At 44.6% G+C, this 16,776-nt stretch overlaps 1 protein-coding gene across 1 annotated transcript; it reads left to right on the forward strand.

Moving 5' to 3' along the window:
- The first annotated feature begins 1,974 nt into the window (after positions 1-1,974).
- Positions 1,975-6,157, forward strand: LOC117364219. Its single transcript, XM_033953233.1, has 2 exons — positions 1,975-2,097; positions 3,345-6,157. Exons 1-2 carry the CDS (start codon positions 1,975-1,977, stop codon positions 6,027-6,029), a joined length of 2,808 nt encoding a protein of 935 aa, XP_033809124.1. The 3' UTR covers positions 6,030-6,157.
- Positions 6,158-16,776: the final 10,619 nt, after the last annotated feature.

Genomic DNA, 16,776 nt, shown 5'->3' on the forward strand with positions numbered 1-16,776 from the left:
CTGCTGCACAAGGGATGGGAGGGAGGGAAGGGAAGCTGGGCAAGGGTCCTGCTGCATGAGGGATGGGAGGGAGGGAAGGATAGAAGCTTGGTAAGGGTCCTGCTAACCAAGGGATGGGAGGGAGGGAAGGGAAACTGGACAAGGGTCCTGCTGCATGAGAGATGGGAGGGAGGGAAGGAAAGCTAGGCAAGGGTCCTGTTGCACAAGGGACAGGAGGGAGGGAAGGATAGAAGCTGGGTAAGGGTCCTGCTGCACAAGGAATTGGAGGGAGGGAAGGGAAGCTGGGCAAGGGTCCTTCTGCACGAGGGATGGGAGGGAGGGTAGGATAGGATAGAAGCTGGGCAAGGGTCCTGCTACATGAGGGATGGGAGGGAGGGGAGGAAAGATGCCGCACATGTGGGGGAGAGAAAGGAAAGAGGGAAAATTGGGGTGAAGACAAGGAAGGGAGAGATGATTATGTACATACCCCAAAAATAAGACCTAGTGCAGTTTTTGGGCCTAAAATTAATATAAGACACTGTCTTATTTTCGGGGAAACACAGTATTGAAAAATAGGTTTTACTTTTTTGTTGATAAAAGGTCATTAAGGACAACTAGAATTAAGAATCTTGTTTTGAGTGGTTTGACTATTGCCAAATTAACATTAAAGTGCCTCTCAGATATGCAGGCTTAGCAATTATGGGGCCAGAAATTGTATGAATGCTTACTGAGGGAGAGTGTGGTGCAGTAGTTAAAGCTACAGCGTCAGCACCCTGAGGTTGTGGGTTCAAACCCACACTGCTCCCTATGACCCTGGGCAAGAAAATTCTGAACAACCAGCACGAATGCTTCCCATGCTGCTGATTCAGCTGGGTTCAGCTTCTGTTTGAACGCATCATCAAGGATCAGTTCATGGATTTTGGGTCCAACAAAAACACCTTCTTTGATTTTGGCTTCACTTTTCTCGAAACCAAATGTTCTTCTTAGGTGCTGATTGTGCAGTAAATTGTCCACAGACATAACAGAAATTATCAGAATGTTTAGCACAACCTCGTCTGTTCATAATTATAATATCTTAGACAAAAACAAACAAAATATAAAAATTCACAGGTAGAAAAAGCAGAACAATCTCTTTTTAGTATAAACTTTCAAATGATTGGTATATGTGATTGATGAGCTGTCCTAAAATACTGACGCTTCATGGTAGCATTATTGATGAAAATGATATACACATAAACTGATGCATAATTTAAAAACAGGATGCGATAGACGAAAACTGTTTTCAGATTTACTGCCTCTTTTACAAAGCCGCGCTAGCGGCTGCTGTGTAGTAACAGCCCCGAAGACCTTTAAATCTCTGTGGGCTTCGGGGCCGTTAGCGTAGGGCAGCCGCTAGCATGGCTTTGTAAAAGAGGCCGTTAGAGAGAGGAACATCAGAAATCTCTACCTGCGACAGGGATCATGGGGCCTCCTATAGTGCACAGCTATTCCAGCACCCGCTTCACCAGTCCCAAATTTTAATCATTTGTTCGTCCCTCTCAACCTCCCTATTTCTACACTTTTTTGAATGTTTTTTTTGTAAATTAATTGTGTCTAAAACATTTCATTAAATATCAAAATCCAAATACACTAAAGACATGTGAAGCTGTACTTAACTATTGTCACAAGCCCGAGTCCAATGCCGGCCTTGTGCCAGGGAAGAGTCACAAAAATCACTCCCTGAAACTAGTCCGGGCTAACCATGTTACCCCTGATAGACAAGAGCAAGAACAGGAAGCACAGGCTGTGTTTAAACCTGAGGCAGAACACAGCCTGATGAAAACTGGTAAGGGCTCTTTAAATCCTCCATTTGGTGTCAAGCTGGCTAAGCAGGGGAGAAGGAAAACACAGCTGAAGGAAGTTCAGCCCCAGAGTAGGGCTGGGCGTGGTACAGCAGCTCGGCAGCATTTAGAGGGCTGGCTGACCAAGAGGAAGGGAGACAGAGGAGAAGCTCTCATGTGGAAGGAGTCTCCTAGTCCCCCTGAGCCAAGGGACATTGAGATGTTGGACACTGAACTGGAGGATACAACCCTGATAAATCCTGAAGGTGAACCTATGGAATACAGCACTTTACCTGAGGTGGGAATGGGTGAAGAAATGGAAACTGATTAATTTGGAATTGTTTTTTTTTGTGTGCTGAGTTTTTGTTAAATGTTTCCTTTTCTGTTGAACCTGAGGGATATGCTAGTCAAGGGTTTTGCTGTTATGAGTTTTTTTTTCTCTTGCTTATCAAGAGCTGCTGTGGAACAAAACTTCAGCAAACAGGTGTGAATATCCTGGAAGTTTGGGACAGGATTTACACTGTGTCATAGTGAATAGTTTGTGAATTTATTTTTCTTTTGGAATACCAAAGAACCCTTTTGACAAATCTGCCAATGTTTGTTGCTGCATTTGCTGAGGCTGTACAGTGCAGTATAGCACACAGGGTTTGCCAATTACCAATAAGACTCTGGAGGAGTTAAGGACTATTAAGGGACTTTATTACACCTGGGACATTGCTAAGGAACTTTGGAACATGATCCAGACCAGGCTGGTTTCTTTCATATTATGTGGTATGTTTTTGCCAAAGACCTTTTTTTTTTGGAATACATTTTTTCTTTTGATGCATTTTACTTTGATGTGTGAATTGAACAATAAATTTGACTTTTGTTATTCAGTACTTACCTGTGTGAGGCCATCCTGTTTCTTAACATAAGATAAGTTTATATACAACAGGGACTTCCTCCTTCTTGAGGAAGCGCGCTGGAGGAGAATATTGATAGCGTGAGCCGGTTACTGCGAGCTTTGAAGACCGGCCACGCTACACGTGGTATCAGAGTGGGATACAGCACCCCCTGTTGTTGAAAAATTTTTTTTTTGAAAAAAAAAAAAATAATAATAATAATTGGGTTTTTTTTGGGCTTACTTTTGAATTTTTGGTTGGAGCTGATTATTGAGAAGCTGTGGACTTATAATGGTGGACTAAGGACTTACAGACACCGGAAGACAAACCACAGGACAACCGGAAATCAGCTGCGCTGGGACCTTGGAAGCCGGTGTTCCAGTTCTTTTGGAGAGCAGTCTAAGCTCAGAGAGGCTCGGAGTCGGACGCAAGACCCATCCTGGAGAGCAGTGGTATCCAGACCAGAGTCGGTGTGTACCCGAGTACCAGAGTGATACAGTGCGCAGACTCATCAGTACCGCGGGTAAGAGTACCTAATCTAACGGGCTGTTGAGGATAAAAGTATCACTCAGGGAGGCTGGTCGGCTACACTGTGGGAGGAGGGTCAGGCAAAACTTAAAAGGAGCCACACTTGGTTTTGTTTTCTTTTTGGATTCCATTTCAGGTGTTGGAGATGGAGCAGCAGCAGGTGTTGGCCTTGATCGCTGGAGAACGCCAGAAGCAGATCCAGGAGATGCAGGAGGTCTTCCAGACAAGCCAGGACCGCTGGAACCAGGCACAGGACCGTGCAATGACACAGCACCAAGAACTCATGGCTGCAATGGGGGAGCAATCAAGACTGTTTGCACAGTTTCTTCAAGCCCCAAGGCAACCGATGATGGGTGCACCGCTATTAAATCCAGCACCCCAACAGCTGGTAGGAGCCAATCCTTTGGCTTGGATGCACTTACATAAAATTACACCCACTGATGAACCTGATGACTTTTTATCAGCCTTTGAAAGGACGGCCAATGCCGCTGGTTGGCCGCAGGAACAGTGGGCAGCACGATTGCTACCATGTTTGGCGGGCGAGACTTTGGCTGCCTTCCAAACCTTGAACCCTGATTTAGCCAGCAACTACCAAAATGTTAAAGCACACATTTTAGACTACTTAGGCTACACACATGAACATTATAGGCAGAAATTTAGATCGGCCATAATGGGAGAATACGAAAGACCTAAGGCACTTGTCCAACGCCTAACTAAAATGGCTGAACGCTGGTTACAACCTTGCCTAGCTGACCCTAGGGCACTCTTTGCTGAGATTATTAAAGAGCAATGCCTCGAATCAATGCCCAAGGAGCTTAGAGGCTGGGTGCAAAAGCAAGGATGTAAGAGCTTGATGCAAGTTTTGGAAGTATCTGAGGCTTATTTGGATGCTAGGGGTTCTGTAGGGGAAGTTAGGGTAGTTCCTTCTTCCCGAGGTGAGGTAGGGAAAGAGTCTATACCTACCAATAGACACACCATTCCCCAAAAACCACCCTTTAGGGAGATGAAAACTCCTGAACCCGGGGGTCCCGCACGTAGGGAGGGTCCCAAATGTTTCCGCTGTGGTAAAGTGGGCCATATACAGCGGAACTGCCGGGTAAGAAGAGATTTTGTAATAGGTCGGGGAGGCTGTGATATAATTTCAGGGGAATATAGAGTACAGGTGGCCATAGCAGGACGAAAAGTGAATGCTCTGGTAGACACGGGGGCCGAACAGTCGGTAGTGTCTCAATCCTTCTGGCACCAGCTGCTCAGAAAGGAACAAAGTAAAAAGATCGATAAAAAGGTGCCCATAGTTTGCATACAAGGGGTTATTAGGAAGTACCCGTTACACCCTGTTGTAGTTGATTATGAGGGGGTAAGAAGACATCTATCCGTGGCTGTCTTAGACGCCTCTCCTTATCCGGTGATTCTAGGGAGGGATTGGCTTACCCAGACCCCAGTAAAGGACCTAGCGGGAGTGGGAAAACACGAAAAAAATGATTCCCTTACAGGGGTAGCCAAGCAGGTGCTAGGTGCCCACATCCCAGAGGAAAGTGGTCAGTTTAGGCGTCCCTCCTGGCGCAGGTCCCAGGGATGGGGACCTCATCGGAAAAGATGGACCCCAGTAATTCGATGGGTGCCTCTTTCTGATAATGCTCACGCCCCTACACAGGCTTATTCACGGGCAGCGGGCTTTGATTTGTATGCTGCGGAGGAATTGATAATTCCCTCTAAGAGTAGAGCCCTGGTACATACAGACCTGCAGGTGTCTATGCCGCCCGGGTCCTATCTTAGGATAGCCCCACGATCAGGTTTGGCCCTAGAACATGCCATTGATGTAGCTGCAGGAGTAGTGGATCCTGATTTTCGGGGTAACCTAGGGGTTGTATTAGTCAACCAAGGGAACGCAGACTATAGCGTTAAGCCTGGCCAACGTATTGCCCAAATGATATGTGAGCGCATTTGGCACGCAAAGTTGGAACGTTGGACCCATCTCCGTGACACAAAGAGGGGTCAAAAAGGGTTTGGCTCTACAGGGAACACAGAGGGGGCCGAGATTCAGTGCACTTCCCCGGAAGGAACCCAGAAGAGTGCTGACACTCAGGGAGAAAACTTAGGGGCTCTGCGGGAAGATATTAAGGCGCTGAAAGGGGACTTACAGCAGATAAGCGCCCAACAAAGGGAGGAGTGGAAGAAAGAGCTGGAAGCAGCTCAACATCAGTGGTCAATTCTGATAAGGAAACAGAGGGAAGGCCATGACACTCCTACCCAGGAACCCCCTGAAGGTTGGTCTAAAAAGCTTACAGGAGATATTGTAGAACAATGTCAGCAAGAGTCTAAGAAACTCCAGAGTTTAGTGACTCAGATGGATAACCAGGTACAGCAGGTTAGGATACAGCTTGCTAGTAATTTGTCCCAACAACAAAAGGTTGTCCAGAATATAAAAGACCTTGAAACGGTATGTAAAGCTTTGACTGACAAACAGCAGGAGTCTGAAAAGTGGTCAAAGCAAAATCACATCCCTAAAGAGCAGGTGGAACAACAGAAACAACAGGTTAGCCTGATACAGAACTCCTTAAAGGGATTGGAAAAGGGTATGGCAGACATTCAAGGTCAGGTTAATAAAATACGGGACGAAGAATTGGGTAGTATGGCTGAAGTTATGACTGCCTTAGCCCAACAAGTCACCGATATGGCAACTGAGGAAGAGGAAGAGGCCAAGAGCTTAGAAGCCAAGTATGGCGGGCCGGTCTTGCGATGGCCCGATGACTTCAGGGACCCTGAACCACCTACAGTTCAGACAGGCAAGAAGGGCAGTAAGGCCCGTAATCGATATTAGGCTTTCCCGTTTGCAGGAGAACCCGGAGGAAGTTAGACCATGCCCGGGTGGTCATGGTTTAAGGGGGAGGGTATGTCACAAGCCCGAGTCCAATGCCGGCCTTGTGCCAGGGAAGAGTCACAAAAATCACTCCCTGAAACTAGTCCGGGCTAACCATGTTACCCCTGATAGACAAGAGCAAGAACAGGAAGCACAGGCTGTGTTTAAACCTGAGGCAGAACACAGCCTGATGAAAACTGGTAAGGGCTCTTTAAATCCTCCATTTGGTGTCAAGCTGGCTAAGCAGGGGAGAAGGAAAACACAGCTGAAGGAAGTTCAGCCCCAGAGTAGGGCTGGGCGTGGTACAGCAGCTCGGCAGCATTTAGAGGGCTGGCTGACCAAGAGGAAGGGAGACAGAGGAGAAGCTCTCATGTGGAAGGAGTCTCCTAGTCCCCCTGAGCCAAGGGACATTGAGATGTTGGACACTGAACTGGAGGATACAACCCTGATAAATCCTGAAGGTGAACCTATGGAATACAGCACTTTACCTGAGGTGGGAATGGGTGAAGAAATGGAAACTGATTAATTTGGAATTGTTTTTTTTTGTGTGCTGAGTTTTTGTTAAATGTTTCCTTTTCTGTTGAACCTGAGGGATATGCTAGTCAAGGGTTTTGCTGTTATGAGTTTTTTTTTCTCTTGCTTATCAAGAGCTGCTGTGGAACAAAACTTCAGCAAACAGGTGTGAATATCCTGGAAGTTTGGGACAGGATTTACACTGTGTCATAGTGAATAGTTTGTGAATTTATTTTTCTTTTGGAATACCAAAGAACCCTTTTGACAAATCTGCCAATGTTTGTTGCTGCATTTGCTGAGGCTGTACAGTGCAGTATAGCACACAGGGTTTGCCAATTACCAATAAGACTCTGGAGGAGTTAAGGACTATTAAGGGACTTTATTACACCTGGGACATTGCTAAGGAACTTTGGAACATGATCCAGACCAGGCTGGTTTCTTTCATATTATGTGGTATGTTTTTGCCAAAGACCTTTTTTTTTGGAATACATTTTTTCTTTTGATGCATTTTACTTTGATGTGTGAATTGAACAATAAATTTGACTTTTGTTATTCAGTACTTACCTGTGTGAGGCCATCCTGTTTCTTCACATAAGATAAGTTTATATACAACAGGGACTTCCTCCTTCTTGAGGAAGCGCGCTGGAGGAGAATATTGATAGCGTGAGCCGGTTACTGCGAGCTTTGAAGACCGGCCACGCTACACTATCCAATAGGATTCCAGCACTATCCAAATTCTCTCACTCCCAATGCCAGTGAACAGCTGATGTACTGTTCTATAATGGTGTTTCGGTTAATACAACCTTCATTGGGGGCTTCTCCAGCACACACGTTTGTCAGCGTCATGCTCAGAAGAGCTGAAAAACTTTTGTCTGCTATCACTAGACTGTGTCACTCTGTGTCACTCACTAGACTGTCTCACTCTGTATCACTCGCTAACTGTCTGCTGTCCATATATGGCCATTTGGTTGAGGATGAGCTGGGGAGGGCTTCAACAGTTGGAATGGTTTAGATGAGCTGGAATGAGCTTTGATGGAGAATCCAGTAGCTGGAACCTAAGCACAGTACTGGGCACAGCTTTGGGTTCTGGCTAAGAATGAAAATTTAAATTAAATCAGTAATTTAAAGAGAGAGTAAGGTTGGGCAGACTGGATGGACCATTCGAGTATTTATCTACCGTCGTCTACTATGCTACTAGAAACAAAAACCCTGATGTTAAAAATCCCAGGCCCTAGCAACGACAGTGTTCCCTCTAAGCTGAGCGGGAATCCTCCAACTGCACTGATGTCAATTGGGGGGAGGGGTGTGTGGAAGGGGTGGTGCTTCTAGTTTTCAATCAATAGAGAGAGGCAGGTTCTCTGGAGTCCTGCAGAGCTTACCTATCCTTCATTATTAAAAATGTGCTACTGAAATAGCACCTCCAATTGGCAGGACTATACGTGGCGGACTCCTGCTCAGCTTAGCAGAAACAGTGTGGCCATCACTAAAACAGTCAATCCTCAAACAGAGACCTCAAAGTCAAAGTCTTAAGGAAGAGAAAGGTTTTAAGTCTAGAGTTAAATTTATGAAAGTTTCTAATCTTAAATGCAATTAGAGTTTGTTCCACAGGAACTCTAAACATGGATTAGCAAATGTCTAGTCTAGTAGACCTGAAGAAGAAGATCACCTGAAGATTTTGCTGGGAAGATCTCAATTCGCAAGAACAATATGGATTCGGGTATCAAAACAAACAGAGAGGTAGATCAGAACAGAGAACTTTATGAACTAATGTCAACAGTTCTACTAAGGGGAAAATGATGAACACAATAGACCATGATGCCATCATATTTTCAACATTATGTTCATTAAATAACATAATAATTCAACTTTAACTTAGTCAATCACAAAAACGGAAGGTGGCACACAAGGCAACAGCAGGATAAATCTTTTACAAAGGAAAAGTACTGCTTCAGTAATCAGAGCCTATTCTCCTTTATCCATCCAATCTGCAGAGAATCTGGAGCAATTACCACAAATCTAATAGTAATCACTAGGGATGCACATTCATTCGAAACATGTCATTTTGTATTATTTTGAAACCAAAATGACAGAGAAAAAGCTGAAATTTCAGGAGTTTTAATTCACATCATCAATAACGCACTCTATTGCTCAGTAGTCTGCCTTATCATCAATAGTATACCTGTTGATCAATAGCCTGAACTATTTATCCATAGAAATACTACCGGAGAAAAAATAAAATGAAACATTCCCATAACCAGTGTGGGAAATGAAACAAATTGAAAATTTTGGGCCTGCACACTCTTACTAATCAAAGCACTGTGACAGGATTCTTAGAACCTGTTTGTCAATTTAAGTTATTAAGCTGGACTGCCATATATGTCATTGCTGAATTTTGTAACTGCCTGCTTCCTGGTGAAAAATGAAGCTTTTTCCAACAGTGATCATCTGCAGCCTCATGATGCCAAATCAGCCAACTTATCCAGAAAGCTTTTGAAAAGGGCACTGCACAGAATTAAGCCATCATGTTGCTGTGCAGCTGAATAAATCAATCACTGCTATAACTTTAGACCTATGATCTTTCTCTGTAGCTGAAACAGTTGACCTTCAAAGGGCCCTACAAGTGATAGGACTTTGATACAAGGAACACTAAAATTTCCCTTTGCATTGCTAGCTTTGACAAGAAACACCCTGTAAGTACAGAAAATAATGTCAGCCCGGCTGATACTGTAATTTATAAATATCTTAAAAACAGTAATTTATAAAGCTTTTTCCAGGCATAAAAGATTCTTTGCACACAGAAAATGGTCACTATAAAACCATATGGGGTTATGCACGTGTGAAAATAAGGTGCACAGTACGATGAGGGCAGGTTTTTTTTAGATGTACATATTTACAATTTACATGTGCAAATGTCAAATATACATGTTAATTATAAAATGTAAAAAAGCTTAACACGTTCTAGTTATGTGTTTGTTGGGGATGCATGTCTATGACTGCCAAAATCAGCATCAGAATTCATACCTATCACAGAATTAGAAAAGGTTCTCAAAAGGGTGACAAGAATAATAGAGGAGATGGAATACGTTCTGTATAATGAGGGGTTAGACTATATAGAGGTCTTCAACTTGGAAATGAGACAGTGGATAAGGGATATGCCAAAGATTATAACATGGATATATATTCAGTTTTTTGGAGAAAAGGTAAAATCAACAAATGATGCCATTTTCAGTTTGTATATTGTCACAGATAGCCCCCTGTGAAGGCAAAGGAGTCCTTGCGTGGCCTTTAATTCCACTCTCTCCTCTGTCCTTAATACATTTGCTCACCTCACTTCACAATGTGTAAGATGTGTCAAACCTCAGCCCTGGCTAAACTCTAAAATCCACTACTTATGATTTTTGTGCCAGGTCTGCTGAATGTCTCTGGTTCTATGTGGACTTGGGTGGGTTTGGTTGAGCTTTTGGGGTTGGGAGAGGCGGCCGCAGCTTTGGGCAGAGTGGAAAATGGGGTTTGGCCCAGCTGGATCTGGGAGATGAGCAGTTAATGAATAAATGTAACACTCATAGGTGACACCGCTGCGAGGGGAAGCATGGTCTGGCGTCACCATGGGTCATGTTTGGGGGGAGGGGAAGCATGGCCTGACATCATCGTGGGTCATGTTTGTGGAATGTTATAAGTTTAAAGATTTAACGGAAGCTAGTTTCAACACCGAATTGCTCCCTGGGGTGTATAAAATATGCATTGGGAGTTTGTTGGTTTTGGACATGGATTGTATTGTAAGTGAAGATAGTATTAAGATAGATAATAACACTGCGGCCAAATATTTATTCCAATAAAATTGAGTTGTATGATTTTGATTGATGGTGTTTAGCTTTCAGTTGCAGGTGACAGAGTGTGAATGCTAATGTTATACCATATGAGACATTTTTGTCTGTGCAACATACAAGTCTCTATTGATACGAGCACATTTTCACAAAATTTATTTATACGCTAGGAGTGTGAAGTTGTTAGTTGATATAATCTTTGGTACTTACCTGCCAAATATTTATACCCTCCTATTGATTAAGCTCTATCCTAGAAGGGGTGACATGCAAAATGAAGTGCCCAAACTCAACATACAGTACTACTGAGAAGTTAAAATGTGTGAAGGAAATGGTGCTCTTTGATATACACTGTTGATTTTTACAGAAAGGGTGGTAGATGCATGGAACAGTCTCCCAGTAGAGGTGGTGGAGACAAAAACTGTCTGAATATAAGAAAGCATGGGGCAGGCACGTGGTATCTCTTATAGAGGAGGAGATAGTGGATGCTGTGGTTGGGCGGACTAGTTGGGCCATATAGCCTTTATCTGCCATCATGGTGCTATGATCAAAAGAGAATATAAGCAAGATAAAATGTATAGAAAGGATAAAACGATAGTTATTTTATTCCTATGTAAAAGTCAACCTTCTCTTACATAGATAATTCTCTGTGAAATCAACATAAAAGTATGTTCCCATCAAATAAAATGCAAAATTTCTCTATTGATTTGTCAGAGAGTTGACTAACATAATTGCCTTTGAAGCAAATCAAATGAAGCTGGCTATTTCCTTTGCTCAGTTCCATAATATTATTTGGAATGATAATATCCTGAAGTTGAGTAATCTAGATTTTAGATTTGAGCCTCGCTTGAAATTCTTGGGGTTATTCCTACCTAGAACCCTTACACCAGAATTACAGATAAATGATTTAATAAAGAAATATCTTCCATAATGAAAAAATTAAGAATAATTAGTCGATATAACATAACACAACATAACTTTATTCTTCTATACTGCCATAACCGGATGATTTCTAGGAGGTTTACACTGAAGAAAGCTGGACAATCAGCGAAATACAAAAGAGTTTAAAAAGTACAAAATATTTCTTAAAAGTGCAATACAAACTTTTACTTAATACAATTCATTAATGATAATAATTCACATTAGGAAATGAATCTGTCAAACAACGTCATCTTAATTACTTTCCGAAAAGTACAGTAGGACGACATGGCTTGACAGATACATTTGCCCAGCCAAGACTGCTGTTTACCTGCTTGAAAAGCAAGGGTCTTATTCAGAAAAGTCTTGTATCTACAACCATTAGTTTTCAGATAAGCAAATAAGTGTAAGCTTCTAGTTTTCCTCATCGAACTATACAACACAAAGTGTGAAAGGAGATAGGCTGGAGACAGTCCCAAGATCAGCTTAAAACAGATACAAGAAAACTTGAATAAGACTCGTGCCTTTACCGGCAACCAGTGCAACAAACGATAATAAGAACTAATATGATCATTCTTCTTCATGCCAAAAATCAATCATACAGCTGTATTCTGAATTATCCTCAATTTTCTTATTAGGAACAGCCAGCATTCAAAATGGTGGTACAATTGGACCGATTTAGACTGTAGCATGTTATATACCTTGTTCAAAATTTTTATTAAGAAAACTACAGATCATCTAAACTATGCAGTTCAATTAGGCCCCCTTTTATCAAGTTGCGTTATGGTTTCTTAAGGCTGGCCACTGTAGTAAAAGCTCCAACGCTCATAGAATTACAATGAGTGTCGAAGCTTTTACCACAGTGGGTGGCAATAAACACCACTAATGAGGCTTGATTAAAGAGGTCTTAATTTTTTCTGCATATAAGAGAGAGAGAGAATGCTGATTCTTCTTCATTGGTTGCTTGTAGAAAAGCATGTATGTAGTTTAAATTATGCCTAAGATTCTGGCCCAGATGCATAAGGCCCCACCCAAAGGAGGGGCCTTAAACAACCTGGGCCAATCAGACCCTCAAGCCCCTCCCTGGTACATCCCAGGATGCACTGAGGAGGGGAAGACCCACCATTTTGAAGAAGCAGGCCAGCTGGCCGGAGGAAGTAGGCATCCCTCCAGCCAGATATCTGAAAATAAGGTAAGGGGGAGGGGGGTTGCATGGCAGCAGGAGAGCATGATCATCTCTCCTATTGCTGAGGGGGGTTGGCGTGTGTGTTGGTTGGCGGCGTGACAGAATTGGGTATCTCTCCCACTGTTGGGGAATGTTGGGCTTTGTTGCTTTGTGGTGGTAGAGAGACTGGGCATCTCTCTCGCTGTTAGGTGGGAGGTTGCTTGCAGCTCAATTTTTGTTGAATATTTTTTGCTTTTTTTTTAATAACTTCTTTATTCATTTTAAAACTACAATTGTGCACAAAAAATGATATAGTTACATAGAATAATTTTATAGCACAATACACTTTTAAAGATAATAAGAAAACTTATTATCCCCCAACCAGTTAATCAACACAATGTTAAAAATATTTATAAACAATTCAACAAGCTTTAATCAGTCCCATATTATATCCCCTCCCCCCTCCCCAGGATGTGTATATTTCCTTATCAATATAAAAATAATCAATCCTTACAATATTTAGTTAATGGTCCTCTGGCTCTCGTCCTTGTCTCACTGTAGTCTGGCTCATCCTACACTCCGTCATCTCTCATTGATGACTCGGGGCAACCGCTCTTCTCTATGACTGGATCAAGAAGACTTCCCCAGATCTAGGCCATGCCTTCAAGCATGCTGGTTCTGTGGTTCCATCTGGGGTGCCATTAAGTGATAAGGTCTAGGCTCAACACCCCTTCCCCCTCCAAAGTGGGGAGAAAGACACCACTAAACCTCATTTGAATCAAGTACCAGGTTTAATGGGATGAAGGTTTTCAGGACCCTGTCAAATCTGGACTAGCTCAATCACACTGCAGGGAAACTGTTGGCACTACTGGCCTGCCATTTACTATGAGAGTCCTTTCCTCTAAGAAAGCAAGCTCAGAAACAACCTTTGGATTAGCAATTCAATTCCTCCCAGAGCTCTTTATCTACATATAACATTACACTCAGGATGACTTCATTACAGCACACTGTAGCTGCATAAGGGGAGCGTTATGCTGTGGGTCCATTTCCACTTGACATTCAAATTTTGCATGGATGCTGGGATGGGGAACTGGAAATTCATAAATCAATTTGCCCTTAGTATATTTACTTAAAAAAAATTTTTTTTTAAGGGAAAAGAGACCTCAGAAACTCATGCAAGAAATTTCATAAAGTTTATGATTTCATAGCTCACAGAGTTCCCTTATCATTCACCGGTCTCAAAAACCCTTCTTTTTATAACTTTCACTTTTTACTTCTTTTACTTTATCAGTGCTCAAAGTACATAAATGAATTTTACATAAATGTTATTACTGGCACGTATTTTGAAGATCATTCTGCTGTGATGTTATTCCAAAAGATCTCACTCAAAAAATGTTGGCTTAAAAAAGCAATATTTAGGACATCACGTGACGCCATGCTGCGGGACAGACGCTAGCCTGTGTCTCTCCCGCTGCCCTTCTCAGTTTCCCCTCTCTTCTCGGGAGTTTTTCGGCTTTTGAGCCTTGGGACTGGGCCCTCCAGCACCTCCACCCCTCCGGATCCTGTGGGCGAGTTCCGGGTCGATTCTAAGGGAACATGTCGCTGAAATTGGCCCACAAGGAAAAGGACCGCGGCAAGCAGGGAGACCTTAAAATGGCGGCGCCGCCAAGTCCTGGAGCCGCTACGGGGGGGCCGGCTTGGATCGCTGAAATCACGGCGGGAGTCACGGCGGCGATGGAGCTCGTCTTGGAGCAGAAACTCCTGCCTCTGGACCACAAGCTGGCTATGGTCCAAGCCTCGTTGGACGCTATGGGTCAGGAGGTGGTAGCGTTCCGGCAGCGGGTGAGTGCTGTGGAGGATAGGCTGCAGCACGTGGAGGACGCCCAGACCCGACATCAGCGCCTTGTCTCTGCCCTCGAGGACCTCATTGAGGACCTGGAAAATAGATCTCGCCTGTCCAATTTGCGTTTTATTGGTTTTCCAGAAGCTGTGTCAGAGCGGGACTTGAGGGGTGAGCTGGAAACCTGGCTGGCTGCCTCTGTCATCTTCTCTGCTGATTTGGGCCCGCTCCTTATTGAGAGGGCGCATCGCCTGGGTCTCCGTTCTGCTCATCAGGCCCGGCCACGAGTGGTAATAGCGAAGATCTTGAACTATGCTCACAAACAGTCTATTCTTCAGGCGGCTCGGGGAGAGCGCTCTCTCACCTATCAAAACGGCAGGGTGCTCTGCTTTCAGGACTATTCTACCAAAGTGGCTCAGCAACGGCGAGCATTTGCACCGGTGTGTTCTACCTTGGCAGCCCGCCATGTTCGCTTCGCCCTCCTTTACCCCGCGCGGTTGCGGGTTCATCATAATGTCGCTACTCAGTTTTGCTCTACCGTAGCGGAGGCGCAGAACATGCTGGACGCGTGGAATGCGGACCTGCCTTCTACCAGTGCTGCTGGTGTGATCTCCTCTACTGCTGGTCCGGCCTGATGGATGCCTGTCCTCGGAGATGCTCTTTCTTCGGGCTCGGCTGCAGCCCTGGGCTCCTCATTGGATTTCTGTTCGGACCTTGGATGGACTTGTCCGGCTCTGTCGTTGACTGTGTTGTTGCTCTGCTCTTTTGCTTTGAGCTGTGACTGTGCCCCGGGACATGTTTGTTTGTTGTTTTTTTTTATATATATATAGTTTTGTGGGGCTTTCCTGTTTATTGAGGGGGCCCAGGGTCTCTTTCCACTCTTGCATGGCCAGGGCTGTTTCTGGTGGCCGGCGGTCCGGGTTTACCTTCTGGAGCGGGCGTTGTTGAGCTTGATGACTGGGGTGATGTGCGTGTTTGGTGATGTGTGGTGGGTTGTTTGTATGTTGTGCTGGACTAGGAGGGGGGGAGTGGTGTTGGGGTGGGGGTTTTGTGGTATTTGTTGAGCTCATGTTTTGGGGGTTCTTGGTTTGCATTTTTTGAGGGCTGTGTTGGGGTGGGTGGGTTCTGGGATTGGGTTCTTCTGGGTAGAGGTGCCCATCCTGGGACATTGTGGCATTGTATGATGTCTTGGGTTTGTGGTATGGGTTCTAATTTTGTCTGTTTTGCTCTTTGGGGTCTAGTCTAGTCCCTTTTGCTGTTTTCGGGGGGATTCTGGGGAGGGGGCGGCTGTAGTGATTGGTTTCCTTCGGGGACCAGAAGGGATGGGGTGGGTGGGGCAGGAGGGGCTTGGTGGGGTAGGAGTTGGTTGGTTGGGTTCTGGGGTTTGGATTGGTTCGGTGGGGGGAGGGGGAGGGTTGGTTTTGGGGGGGGAGGGGAGGGTTGGGTAGGGAGAGTTGTTCCTCTCGATCCGGGGTGACTGCTGGCACTAGCTTCCGCATGGGTATGGCCTTAGGAGGGGGGCTTGCTGGGACGCCTCTTCCTAGGCTTTTGAATTTTTTGATTCCTTGTTGGTTATTTTTGTTTCACTTTTATGTCCCTTAAGCTATTATCTTGGAATGTGGGGGGCATTCATTCCCCAATAAAGCGACAGAAGGTGCTTCGACAGCTTCGGAGGAACCGGGCGGACGTGGCCTTTCTGCAGGAAACGCATTTGACAGCTGCGGAGCATGCCAAGTTGCGAACCTGGTGGGTGGGAGATGTCCTGGACTCCCCTGCTTTGGGTAAGAAGGCTGGGGTGGCTATTCTGGTGGGTAAACATCTTCATTTGGTGGTTCGGGATGTCCTTAAGGACCCGGAGGGTAGGTATGTGATTGCCTCGGTTAGTTTGAACTCTAAACCTTATATTCTTTGCAATCTTTATGCTCCCAATAGCCCGGGGTGGGATTTTTTCATCATTTAGCGGATCTTTTGTCAGTCTATGGAGATGTTCCCCTGGTGGTGGGGGGTGATTTCAATGAGGTGGCGGATCCTCTTTGGGATCGCTCGTCTGGGGTGAGGAGGGAGTCTCGGAAATCTGCTACTGGAATTGCAATTCTTTGTGCCTCCCTCGACTTGGTGGACGCCTGGAGAGTCTTGCATCCCCTGGAGAAGGATTTTACTCACGTTTCTCGGGACCATGCTTCTTTATCCCGTATAGACTATATTCTTTGTTCCCGCTCTTTGTTTTCGGAGATCATAGATTCTAAGCTGGGACCTATAGAGGTCTCTGATCATGCGTGGGTGGCGCTTGTCTGGCAGTTATCTCGGACGCCAGGGAACCCTCTTGGTTGGCGCTTTCCTAGCCATCTTTATCGTGACAGCAATTTTCATGAACATTTGGTAGCCCGGTGGCGCTCTTTTCAGGATACTAATGCAGCTCATTTTGCCACTCCTTTGTTAGCTTGGGAAACG

The sequence above is a fragment of the Geotrypetes seraphini genome, chromosome 7 (genome assembly GCF_902459505.1).
Source record: "Geotrypetes seraphini chromosome 7, aGeoSer1.1, whole genome shotgun sequence".
Lineage (NCBI taxonomy): Eukaryota > Metazoa > Chordata > Amphibia > Gymnophiona > Dermophiidae > Geotrypetes > Geotrypetes seraphini.

Bases quoted from the DNA above. Each gene is read 5' to 3' on its own strand.
- LOC117364219 (XM_033953233.1), top strand. From the start codon at position 1,975: ATGTGGAAGGAGTCTCCTAGTCCCCCTGAGCCAAGGGACATTGAGATG. The intron at 2,098-3,344 runs GTGGGAATGGGT...ATTCCATTTCAG, and splicing joins AATACAGCACTTTACCTGAG to GTGTTGGAGATGGAGCAGCA.